We start from the raw sequence: 13,386 nt of genomic DNA, 5'->3' as shown, positions 1-13,386 counted from the left end.
TTGTGCCATGTGGCATTTAAGTAATCCAAGTGTTGCTCAAGGATTAAGAAGATGTTCGTGTGTTTACTTCAGGATTGAGTCCTTGTTAAGTAGAATGGATTTTTTTTTTTAGTTTCCGAGGTTCATCTCGAGCCGCTTGCCCTCGATTACTTAATCCTCCACATGGCACAATCCTATGAGGGAATTCGAACCTATGATCTCTCTACTAAGAAGTATAGATCTTACAATTCTACCAACCTTGCATTGACTATATGCACTTGTTATGTCAAAATAAATTCTCAATAATAAATATAAGATATATGATGTGAAATATCGGGCCTGTTTGGTTACATGAATCCAGAGATTTGAAATCTCTGGATTCATGGATTTGAGAATTATACCCGTTTGGTTGTAAAAATCTCTAGATTCATGAAATCTAGAGATTCACCTTTTTACACTAAAAATGTGAATCTGTAGATTTATGGGTAAGGGGTGAAATCTAGAAATTTCAAAAAATCTATACATTTGCACATTCACAAAAATCAGGTCGATCAAATAGTTTTTTAGGATGAATCCACAGATTTCATTTCACAACCAAACATATAATTTTATAAATTATAACTCTATAAATTTGAAATCTATAGATTTGAACTCAATAATAAATATAAGATATATGGTGTGAAATATCCTTAGGGCAAATTATAAATCCCAAATGCCGCTTTGCTGTTAGGAATTGGGTTAAGTGATAATGTCATCACTAAAAGAAAATTCAAAAAACCAATTTCACCCTTCTTTATTTAGTCATTTCTCATAATTTCAATTTTAACTTTGAGTTTTTAACTCCCAACATTAAATGACCCAAATACCCCCCAACATTTGAGTTTAAAAAGGAAAGAATTTTTTACATGGGCTCCCTTTGTTTCCATTGGAAACTCAATGCACCCCCTAAAAATTGAAATCTTACAAAGTCCTCTTCCATATTTGACACGGTTAGGTTTTCGTTAGTTTTAACTTTAATTTGACAATTTTACCTTCATTTGAATAAATTTATTTAAAATCCTAAAAAGTTTTTATATGAACCCCCTCCATTTTGATTAAAAACACTCAACATTTCCCTAAAATCAAAATCTTACAACGCCCCTCCACACTTCACACCGTCTATTTTCTTTTAACCATGATATGATTTTACTTTTTCACCCACACTTAATAAATTCAAATAAAATCATAAATGATATTTTTAATATTCATTTTAAAATCCAAAACAATATTTTTGATGTCATTATATTATCCCAAATTATAAGACCAAAATTTTCCTCAAATTAAAAAAAATTCTTGCATGATCATTTTATCACTCTATGACCATTTTGGTCATATAAACAAATTAATTTGACTTTAATCAGTTTACTATGTATCCTTCACTAATGGTAGAAGTGTGAAGGTTGTCTTGTAAGGTTTTGATTTTGGAAGGGGTGTGCCATGTTTTCAATAGAAGTCAAGGGGGTTTATGTAAAAAATTTCTTACAAATATTATTTAGGATTTTCAAATAAAATTTTAAAGTAAGGGTAAAAGTATAAAAGCAAATTTAAAGGAAAAGAAAACTTGATAGTATTAAATGTGGAAGGGGCTTTCAATTTTGAAAGGAGTGCATCGAACAGCTCTTATAATCTCCATAGTTTCAATGGTGCCTTTTGCCAGCGACAATCCACGACCTTCTCACGAATTTGATAGTCAGTGCCTCTGGTAACAACGACGTCTTCAACAGAGAAAAGGCGAGATTGTTTCTTCTAGTGACCAGGTAGGATGGTTGAAAACCAGTTTGTGAAATTGACGGGGAAGATGGAGAAGTAGCTAGAGATGGCCTGAAATCCCTTGAATCTCTTGGATCTGGAACAACTGTTGCTTCTGGTTCTTTCGTTTGAGACCCAAACATAGACGTAAAAAATGAAAATTTACCATGCTTTTTTTGGGAGCAGCACTGTGATGGGTGTTGGTAAAGGAAGCAAAGGTAGAACCCAACTAGAGACTTGAGTAGAAGCGTGTATCAAATCGGTTGTTATCAATGTTGGAGCTTCGGTAGATGTAAGGATAGATGGAGGGAGGGAAGATGAATTGCAGAGGTGCTGGTTGTCAGATTTCTGGTGTTGTGCGGCCTCCACCTCCACCTCCGCCTGGATTCTGACTTGTTGACGATTTTGGGTGACGATGAGAGCAAAGAGGCGTTCATGGAGAAAAGAAGCATGGATGCCACCGCCGCTGCTAGGGTCTCTAGGATGCTTCTTAAAATTCATTTATCTTATAATGCCCAAATCCTTATTTTCTACATTGAAGTTTCACAAGAATCTAAAGGCATACCTTGCGGCCTGCGCCCATCTCACCTGGATTTTTATTTTGCTGCAGCAGCTGCCTGCGGACGGCTCTTATTTTGCCACATCATCACAATTGAAATAAACGGATGGGATTTAAACAATGAGAATTTATATGGAAATAATAGTAACTATGAAGAAGAAGCTTAGAAGGCATACCTTGCGGCCTGCCCCCTCTTACCTAGGGGTATAAATGGATAACTGAAATTAGCTTCCGAATTCGCATCTGCATCCGTTTAGGGGTATCCGAATCCGTCCGATTATTAATAGGATGCGGATATGGTATATCCCTTTCTTACCGAATATTATCCGTCCAATAAATTATCCGATTAAGTTAATTACTTAGATTTATTATTTTTTTTTTATAATTTGTACCTATAATATATGACTATTTTTCTAGATTTTCTACTAAAATAGCTACCAAAGTTGTTAAATTCTTAATTTCAAACCTAGCCCTCACAAATAAAAAGGTAATGATGTAAACAGGTAATCGAAAACTTGTATTCAATCTATATTCATGTCTGTTTAGAAGAATCTACTTAAGAAAATAACTATCCGATTATCATCCGAATCCGACAGAATCTGTCCGAAAACCAATAGGATATTATCCGAATCCGGTCCGTTTACACCCCTACTCTTACCTTATCTTTTTAGATTTTTCTATGCAGAGATTCAGGAAAGCTACGGAAGATTTGCTTTTCTTGTTGTCCATGTAGAAGAAGTTTGAGATTCTTTTTATTTTTGATGGAAAGAAAAAGAAAAGAAATTTATTAACTAATAAACGAGTCTTACCTCAAGGAGTGATCATCCTTTGGGATAGTCAAGAATCAAGATACAAAATATTACTACTAGACTTCCTAGAATATTACCTATTCTAGTACCAGAGCAGTTCTTTACAAAAAATATTGTATGTTCCAAATTGTTCTTCGTCCTTCTCCATTAACCAGTCCCTCGGAGGACCACTTCCAACCTCTTTTAACCAAAATAAAATTATGGATTCTAGCATCTCTAAAACCAGCCCCACCCATCTATAGACAGTCTTGAAAAGAGTAGCTTTCTTAATGGTAGTCACTTTTTTCTTTTTCGAGAGAGCTACCATTCCAGAATTGAAGCACTATAGAGTCTAACTTCGAGTAGATGGACTTAGGTTAATCAAAACAGCCCATATGTAAGGAAGGGATAGAAGAGAGCACAAATTTGACAATAACAGCCCTTCTGGGATACAAAAGATTGTTGGTCTTTCAAGCAGAAAGTTTTTTTTTTTGAAACTTTATCAATGATGAAACTAAAATCCTTAATTTGAGACTTAGATGGAAGAAGACAGGTTCCTAGGTATTTACAAGAGATATTCATCCCCGGCATGCCAAGAATATTTCTAAGAGAGTTTCTAACATTATGAGGAGTATTCGAGCTAAAGAGAATGCCACTTTTATCAAAATGAATGCACTAGCCAGAGATATTAGTAAAGAGACGAAGAGCAACTTTAACTAAAGCAATATTAGATTCATTAACTCTACAAAAAATAAAAGCATCATCAACAAAAAAATAGGTGGGTGGTTTCAGGCGATCTTCTAGCAATTTCAACACCTTTAAAACTATCTAAAACCCTCTAAGCTCCAAGGATTCTAGATAAGACTTCCATAATGCAAAGAAACAAGTAGAGGCTCAAAGGGCGCCCCTGTCTAATTCCTCTAGAAGAATGAAAAAAAATTATAGGGATTTCTCATCATACGATTGTGCTGATTCTTCCTTTATAAGCCTTGAGTTGAAGTCAGGGTTTTATTATTCGAGAAGTGGAAGGAAAGTGTTGTTCGTAATTTTCCTAGAAGTCTTTTTATTTAGATTGTTTGGCTTCTACTCCTAAGATTATTGAGCAGTTTTTAGATTTGAAGAGGAAGCTGTGTACCATGTTTGCAGAAGAATAAGATTGCATTACTAAAACCAAAATACCAATTATACCCATCATACGACTAAAAGCAAGGGGACATTTGTAATTAATTTTTCCCCCAGAATAATATTGCAATATACAATGTCTGCAGAAGAATAGGACACCATTCCTCAAACCAAAATACCAATTTTACTTATCATAAGATTATTAGACAGTTTACAGATTTAAAGAGGAAGCTATGTACCATGTCTTGCAAAAGATTGAGATAGCATTCTTGAAACCAAACTACCAATTTTACCCATTATATGATTAGAAGCAAGGGACATTTGTAATTGATTTTTTTCTTTAGAATAATGGCTTTTAGTGGTGACAAAATCACTAAACCTTCTGTTCTTAATAGGAAGAAAACATTTGTAATTGATTTTTTTGGGAAAGAAAGGCGTTTTAATCTGGCCCTTCTGAAAGAATTCCGTGTAGAACATCATCCTTATTTATCTTAATTTCTTCGCATTTCATTAATGATACAAAAGAAATTAATATAAAATTAAGATCAAATATTTCTCTCTCCTAACTCCTATGAGATCTACCTCTTAATGGAATGGAATTTCAATAAATCTGTACTCATGGATGACAGGGTTTTCTCGAGTGCTTCTGAGAAGCAGCAGGTGAAGGGAATGAAGAACAACGAGTTCTGGTTTTGAATTATGGTTTTATAGTGATTGTTTTTTATGCCCAAGTTCCTAGTGATTTCTGGCGATAAACTAATGACTTCAACATCTATGAGATCATCATTATAAACCCTGTTTCAGTTTCAGTCAAGTGCCCAGTCTTCCTAAATGTAGAATTGAAAGGAAATTTATTGGAAATTTTTTATGGATTTTGGAGCTTTAGCACGTCTTCCTAAATGTAGAATAGAAAGGAATGGAGGGGTAAAACGGTCAAAATAAATTTTAGTGAGCAGTAGTTTTATTTTGGTTAGTTTTCTAAACCCAAACTCAAGATAAATTATTTTTGTTGAGTCAAACATTTGGTGGTTAGTTTTGTAAACATAAATCTAATTGTTGCTAATCTTGTAATTTTTTCATTTTTTTTTTTCAAAAATAGTAGATGTAATTTGATTGCAGTTGTAGAGGTCTATGTGTAATTTACCCAATATCTTTATTCTTTTTTTTTGAGTGCTTTTTTAATACTGTAAATGAAATGTCGTCCCCAAGGGTTGAACTCACTATCTGTTCACTAAGAAGTATAGATATTTACCACTCAACCAACCTTGCATTGGCAAAGGAAAAGACCATGAAATTCTTTATTTCCATATGTGCTCAAGAATAAATCGACAAGAAAATGACAAGAATTGAGACTATAAATCTGGTTAAAGACAACAAAGTTTCTGCTAGTGGGTTTCATAAGAACAAACAATTTTCTTCAAAGAAAGATAAATATCATCCTTATGACAAGGAAAAAAAGAACATTGATGATATTACGTCGGTGCAAAGGGATTTTAAGGAGATTGAAGCACATAAATCTTGGATTGGAGAGACTCAGGATGGGAGAAGGAATATGGGAAAACATTTTCTCGGGTCTGATGTGTGTTACACTCACATCATTGTTATTTGGTAGTTTGATTGATCTTATGATCTGTTCTTGATTAAATTTATACTCTGAGTAATTCTTATATATATGATGAAGAAATTATTTTCTTTTGGATGTTTTAATGCATGCATGAATTTAATTGTGCTTTGTTGATTATGATATTTTTAAAATGGTAATTTTATCATTGTCTAAGTGTGGGTTTAGTCATAATTGACTATTGACCATGGCCTTGGGCCTAAATGTGTATTGGCCTTGAATGTGACGGTGTTCAAAACAACCCATGAATATGACGAATGATCGACAAGGAATAACATCGCTTATGTGATCACAATTATTGAATATTCCTTGTTCATCTCATTTCGATTTAGTTAGTAAATAAACTTTTGTTGTGACTGATATATGTCATATGATAAGATATATATTCCACTATTGTCCGACATTAGTGAACTTGTTAACTGGATTAACGATTAATGACAGATTTTTGTGATTGAGATTTCATGGCCACATCAAATAATTAATCTTGTCCAAGTGGGGGATTGTTAGGTTTATCTTAGGCAATATATGGGCTTGGATCAATTACTAAGGTTAATAATTAATGGGGTCTCAACACATATGGTCAAATGCACTGCTATTTGGTTTGAGATAAGCCAAACCGGTCCATTATGAAAGTGGATTAGGGTTTGAATGATGGGTCATTTTTCATTTCTCAAGTTCTTTTAATCTCTTCTCTCCACGAGAATGAGTTACTTTACGAAGAAGCATATTTAAGGTTGAAGAAGCATATTTAAGGTTTTGCATCAATTTTCTATTTACTGGATTTTGAGAAAAATCCTAGAAATTCTTATTTGGCATGAGAATCAAGAAATATATCCTCAAATAAATTCAATCAAATACCCTTTTTCTGAGTTTTCCTTCCTCGCAGCCATGTTTTGTATCTGGTAAACGAACTGAGGCGGTGACCGAAGCCTGCTTTGGTTTTTATCTGTTTGAGATTGAGAAGTGGAGAGGAGTGGAGGCGGGGGCTTTTTCCCATCATACGGTTGTGCTGGTTCTTCCTCCCTAAGCCTTGATTCGAAGTTAGGGTTTTATTATTCGAGAAATTGAAGGAAAGTGTTGTTCGTAATTTTCCTAGAAGTCTTTTTATTCAGATTGTTCGGTTTCTGAAGTTTTTCTAACATCTCTTTGTCTCTGTTGGTGTTCATTTCTGCAAGTTCTGAAGTTCTGAGGTTATAGCCATGGTTTTCGTGACTTGTCTCGACAACAAAACCCTAATTCTAAACGTAGATCCGATTTCCACCACGCTTGGTGATGTAAGGGTTGAGATTGAAGAGAAGTGTGGTATTCCTGCCAATCTCCAACGGCTTTTCTTGTCACCGCGAAGACTGATTGCAGATCAATCAACAAAACTTTCTGATCTGGGTGTTCGATCCTGTTCAACCCTAGCTCTCCTCTCTCCTCTTCTAGGAGGCACTCAACCTCCTGCTCCTCCGAAACCAAGGTTGGAATTCCTTAACTCCAAGCCTCCTCCCAACTATGTGGCTGGTCTTGGTCGTGGTGCCACAGGTTTCACTACCCGTTCTGATATTGGTCCTGCAAGAGCTGCTCCTGATCTCCCCGACCGGTCCGCCGCCGCAGTAGGCGGTGCTGCTGGAGCTCCTGGTGCTGGGAGAGGAAGGGGAAAAGGTCCTGGTGGCGAGGAAGAGGAAGAGGATGAAGCAGATGAGAAAGGGTATGATGAGAATCAGAAGTTTGATGAGTTTGAAGGTAACGATGTTGGGCTTTTTGCGTCTGCAGAGTATGACGAGGATGACAAAGAGGCAGATGCTGTTTGGGAGAGTATCGATAAAAGGATGGATTCTAGAAGGAAGGACCGGAGAGAAGCTAGGTTGAAGCAGGAGATTGAGGAGTATCGAGCTTCTAATCCTAAGATTACTGAGCAGTTTGCGGATTTGAAGAGGAAGTTGTGTACGATGTCTACAGAAGAATGGGACAGCATTCCTGAAATTGGTGATTACTCATTGAGGAATAAGAAGAGGCGGTTTGAGAGTTTCGTGCCAGTTCCTGATACTCTGCTTGAGAAGGCTAGGCAGGAAAAGGAGCATGTCTCAGCGCTAGATCCCAAGAGCAGAATTGCAGGTGGTACCGAGACTCCATGGAATCAGACACCTGTTACAGATTTAACAGCAGTGGGAGAAGGAAGAGGTACTGTGTTGTCTTTGAAATTGGATAGGCTCTCCGATTCTGTCTCAGGGTTAACTGTTGTTGATCCAAAGGGTTATCTGACTGACCTCAAGAGTATGAAGATCACAAGTGATGCCGAGATTTCTGACATAAAGAAGGCTAGGTTGCTTCTCAAGTCAGTAACACAGACGAACCCGAAACACCCGCCAGGATGGATTGCAGCAGCAAGATTAGAGGAAGTTGCAGGGAAGCTCCAAGTTGCCAGGCAGTTGATACAGAGAGGTTGTGAAGAGTGCCCCAAGAATGAAGATGTATGGTTGGAAGCATGTAGGCTTGCTGGTGGGGAGAATAATAAAAATATGGAAGAAGCGAAAGCTGTGATTGCTAAGGGTGTTAAGGCCATTCCGAACTCAGTGAAGCTGTGGATGCAGGCTGCAAAGCTGGAGGATAATGATATGAGCAAGAGCAGGGTCTTGAGAAAGGGGCTTGAGCATAACCCTGATTCTGTTAGGCTCTGGAAAGCAGTTGTAGAGTTGGCCAATGAGGAAGATGCTAGGCTCTTGCTTCAGAGAGCTGTGGAGTGTTGTCCTTTGCATGTTGAGTTGTGGCTTGCTCTTGCAAGGTTGGAAACATATGATAATGCAAAAAAGGTTCTTAACAGGGCAAGAGAAAAGCTCTCAAAGGAGCCAGCTATTTGGATTACGGCTGCAAAGCTTGAAGAGGCTAATGGTAATACTGCAATGGTTGGGAAGATAATAGAAAGAGGTATCAGGGCTTTGCAAAGGGAAGGATTAGTGATCGATAGAGAAGCCTGGATGAAAGAGGCTGAAGCTGCAGAACGGGCTGGATCTGTGGCAACTTGCCAGGCTATCATTCATAACACCATTGGAATTGGTGTTGAGGAAGAAGATCGAAAGAGGACATGGGTTGCTGATGCTGAGGAGTGCAAGAAGAGGGGTTCCATTGAGACTGCCCGAGCTATCTATGCTCATGCTCTTACTGTGTTCCTAACCAAGAAGAGTATATGGCTCAAGGCAGCACAGCTTGAGAAGAGTCATGGAACCAGGGAGTCTCTTGATGCTCTACTTCGGAAAGCAGTGACATATAGACCACAGGCAGAGGTCCTATGGTTGATGGGTGCTAAAGAGAAGTGGCTTGCAGGAGAAGTTCCTGCTGCTCGTGCTATTCTCCAGGAAGCCTATGCTGCCATTCCCAACTCTGAGGAAATTTGGCTTGCGGCCTTCAAGCTGGAGTTTGAGAACAAGGAGCCTGAGCGAGCAAGAATGCTTCTGGCTAAAGCTCGTGAAAGAGGTGGAACAGAGAGGGTTTGGATGAAATCAGCCATTGTTGAGAGAGAATTGGGGAATACAACAGAGGAGAGGAGATTGCTTGAAGAGGCATTGAAACTTTACCCTCGTTTCTTCAAATTGTGGCTTATGCTTGGACAGCTGGAGGAACGTCTTGGTAGATTGGAGCAAGCCAAGGAAGCTTATGAGTCGGGTCTAAAATATTGCCCTGGTCAAATTCCTCTTTGGCTTTCCCTTGCTAATCTCGAGGAGACGATGAATGGACTGAGCAAAGCTCGAGCTGTGCTTACTATGGGCAGGAAGAAAAATCCTAAAAATTCTGAACTTTGGCTTGCTGCAGTTCGAGCTGAATTAAGGCACGGGCAGAAGAAGGAAGCGGATAGTCTGATGGCAAAGGGTTTGCAGGAATGTCCTACCAGTGGTATCCTTTGGGCAGCATCAATTGAGATGGCCCCACGTCCCCAACGCAGATCAAAAAGTGCTGATGCACTGAAGCGTTGTGACCACGACCCTCATGTCATTGCTGCAGTGGCAAAATTGTTTTGGCAGGAAAGAAAATCTGAGAAAGCAAGAAACTGGTTGAATAGGGCTGTGACTCTTGCACCGGATATTGGTGATTTTTGGGCATATTACTACAAGTTTGAGCTTCAACATGGAAATGAAGAACAGCAGAAAGATGTCTTAAAGAGATGTATTGCGGCTGAACCGAAGCATGGTGAACGATGGCAGTCAATTTCCAAGGCTGTGGAGAATTCTCACCAGCCAGTAGAAGCTATTCTAAAGAAAGTTGTGGTTGCCCTAGGGAAGGAGGAGAATTCTGCTGAGAGTGGCAAGCTCTAGAATTTTGTAACTATCTGGATTTAGACGTATCTCTTACCTAGCTATTCTGTTGTTAGTTGGAACTTTAATAGTGACTTGATGAAAGGTGTGCCCCATGTCATCCTTTTATAATTTCTCTTTATGAAAGAAAACTGGCTTGCATAAATATTCTTTATGTTTCTTTGGATGATCTCAATTATTTTCTTGGCAATATGTTAGTTGTCTTCAAGCAAATATACTTACTCTGGTTTTTAATGAATACCCTCAGGCATGGTGATTAACTTTTATCATCAATGCATTTTGTGTATTGTTTTCATACTGTTAAATATCTTCCTCTGTGTTTAACTGTCTATTGATGGCCTTATGTATCGACAGAAGAAACAGAGTTTGTTAACATAGCCTTCTCTGGTTGTGCATGCTTTATGCTTCATACTGCTGCTTCTTTGAGGATCATTTGCTTATTCCTAGATATCAAAATCATGGGCTATCTTGGAGTGACAAACTTGGGACAATATAATTACAACATTAGACCTATGCCTACAAGGCTGAATTTTTAATTTTTAGGTTGCTAGTGTGTATATCCGTCAATGTTAGATATGTGTAGTATCCTTTGATCTATTACTCCACCTACTAACTCTTAACTGAGTCCAAAGAATTCATGCTACATGGAATTCATAATAAGCATGCTTTAATTCACCAAATATTATTATTTGATTCCAGGAGTTGAGCCGAACATCTTTGTTGTTTTTTGATTTTTATGTTGGCATCTTTTGAAAAATTTGCCAAAAACAGAAGCAATGAAAATTTATGGTGATCAAAGGTGTGGAAGATGTGTGTGATCAGGTTGTTCCCTGTATGTTGCTTCTTTTTCGATTTTTAGTTTACTGCTATCTCTTCTGTTCTGTTTCTGTTGGTTTCATATATTTATTGCCTTTTTGGATGTTTGATTCCTTCCTTTTTACTATCTAAGTGTTGTAATGTGGGATTTAGAGCTCTTTGGTTATATTTATAATTCGTCATAGTTTGAGATGTCTACTTTTAATCATCCTGCCATCTCTTTTTATAAGTAAAAGTGGCTGCTTGCTTTTGCAAATTGCCCTTCACAATTTTCCTTGGCCGGTTTCTCATTCTTTTGATAGCATTGAATCAATAGTTGAATAGATTCTTGCTCGGGCAATGCATCAATCCATTCTTGAACAGGTAGCAGTCGTGAAATTGCTTTGTTTGTTAGGCTCTTTCTCCCCATTGACCTTGAAGCTGTCAGCCGACTTAAATACTTCCCAGTAACAAACTAATTGCAGGGTAAAGTTATCTTCTGTCTTCCAATTCCATGAATGAAGATCCCTGAAGCTCCAATTGATCTATGAAGGCACCCACCTAATGGTGAAAGGTGACGATTCGGTTGTTAGTTGGAACTTTAATGGTGACTTGGTGAAAGGTGTGACATGCCATCCTTCTCCTTTTATTAAAACCTTATAATTTCTCTATATGAAAGAAGTCTGGCTTACATATATATTTTCTATGTTTTCTTTTGATAGCCTCAATTAGTTTTTTTTTGCAATATGTTAGTTGTCTTCAAGGCAATGTATTGATCTGATTTGATGAATACCATCTGGCATGGTGATTAATTTTTAACATTAAAAAGGATTTGTAATCATTCTTTTACCGTGAAATATCTCTCTGTGTTGAACTCTCTGTTGATGGTATGTATCGACCCCCCCCCCCCCCCACAAAAAAAAAAAAAAAAAAAGAGGAAAAGAAAAAAAAAAAAAAGAGAGGTAAAAAGTAGTTTGTTAATAACCTTCTGTGGTTGTGCATGATTTATGCTTCATACTGCTGCTTCTTTAATGATCATTTGCTTATGCCTCGATATCAGAATCATGGGCTATGCTAGTGAGTGACAAACTCAAAACATTTTAAATACAACATCAGATCTATGCCTATAAGGCTGAATTTTTACTTTTTAGGTTACTAGGGTGGATATACCAATGCTAGATATGTGGATTATCCTTTGATCTTAACCAGCTAACTCTTAACTGAGTCCACTGAATGTCATGCTACTTGGAATTCATGGTAAGGATGCTTTAAGTCAAACCAATATTATACATTGATTCCAGGAGTTGAGCCCAGCATCTTTGTTTATTTTTATGTTGGCATCTTTTGAAAAATTGGCAAAAAACAAAAGAAATGAAATTTTATGGTGATCGAGGGTGTGAAAGATGGTGTGATCAGGTTACTCCCTAAATGTCGCTTCTTGTTCATTTCTTAGTTTACTGCTGTCTCTATTGTGGTGTTTCTGGATTCAGCATCTTTTCTTCCCCTTATATTTTATTGTCTTTTTGGGTGTTTGATTCCTTTCTTTTTAATATTTTTAAGTGTTGTAACATGAGATTTAGAGTTTTTTGGTTATATTTGTAATTCCTTATAGTTCTAGGTGTCTGCTTCCAACCACGCTGCCTTCTCTTATTATATAAAGAACGTGGGTTCTTGCTTCTGTAATTGCTGCCATTCACAATGATCCTTGGCCGATTTCTCATTCTCCTGATTGCATGATTCAATAGTTGAATAGATTCTTGCTAAACAATGCATCAATCCATTGAAGAGGTAGCGGTTGTGAAATTGCTCTGCTTTGTTAAGACTCTTTTTCTCCCCATTGACTCGAATACTTCCCAGTACCGAAAACCACACTGTTTCAAAATTTGGTATAGTACGGTACACAAATTTGGTTTTGAATTCGGTTTGGTACAGTTTTGTTTTCAGTTGCCATACCGTTGTATGTACCGAAAGCTGTACCAAATTTAAAACCAAGGGTGAAATTGTAATTTTTTGTTATAAACCTTTGAGCTCTAATCCTAATCAATTGAATCCTGTTCTTTCGTGTTCGTCTTTGAGTCTCGATTGTTCTGTACTTCTGTGTTCATCATCTACAAGTCTTGAGTGTTCTGTGTTGATTTCAAGTCTCGAGTGCGGCAAAAACAGAAAGAGGAAGTCAGGAATTTTGAAGGGACTAAAAATTTTCGATTCCTCCCACTTTTGGCAATTGGAACTGTAAGGTTTTTGAAGCTTCAAGCTCCAAGCACATTCTTCATTCGTTCAGGTATTTTTCGTTTTAGCTTCAGTTGTTTTTTCACTTAGTAACGGTTAACATGTTCTTCTGCAGTTATTTTTTGTCATATTTGATTCTATTGCTGCAGTACATGTTTGTTTGTTCGCGCTTTTGAAATACTTTTGATGGTTTATTGATTCTGCAGTTAGTTT

General features: G+C 37.3%; 1 protein-coding gene across 1 annotated transcript; it reads left to right on the top strand.

Annotated features, from left to right (window-relative positions):
* The first annotated feature begins 6,600 nt into the window (after window positions 1–6,600).
* Window positions 6,601–11,602, top strand: LOC149016158 (protein STABILIZED1-like). Its single transcript, XM_089157284.1, has one exon. The coding sequence runs from the start codon at window positions 7,057–7,059 to the stop codon at window positions 10,147–10,149; it is 3,093 nt and encodes a 1,030-aa protein (XP_089013410.1). The 5' UTR covers window positions 6,601–7,056; the 3' UTR covers window positions 10,150–11,602.
* The last annotated feature ends 1,784 nt before the right edge of the window (window positions 11,603–13,386 follow it).

Source organism: Hakea prostrata, chromosome 5, assembly GCF_041222555.1.
Source record: "Hakea prostrata isolate BN-2017 chromosome 5, UWA_Hpros_2, whole genome shotgun sequence".
NCBI classification, from domain to species: domain Eukaryota; kingdom Viridiplantae; phylum Streptophyta; class Magnoliopsida; order Proteales; family Proteaceae; genus Hakea; species Hakea prostrata.
Note: the sequence above shows the minus strand (reverse complement) of the source record. Positions and strands in the feature narration are given on the sequence as shown.

Bases quoted from the DNA above. Each gene is read 5' to 3' on its own strand.
- LOC149016158 (XM_089157284.1), top strand. From the start codon at position 7,057: ATGGTTTTCGTGACTTGTCTCGACAACAAAACCCTAATTCTAAACGTA.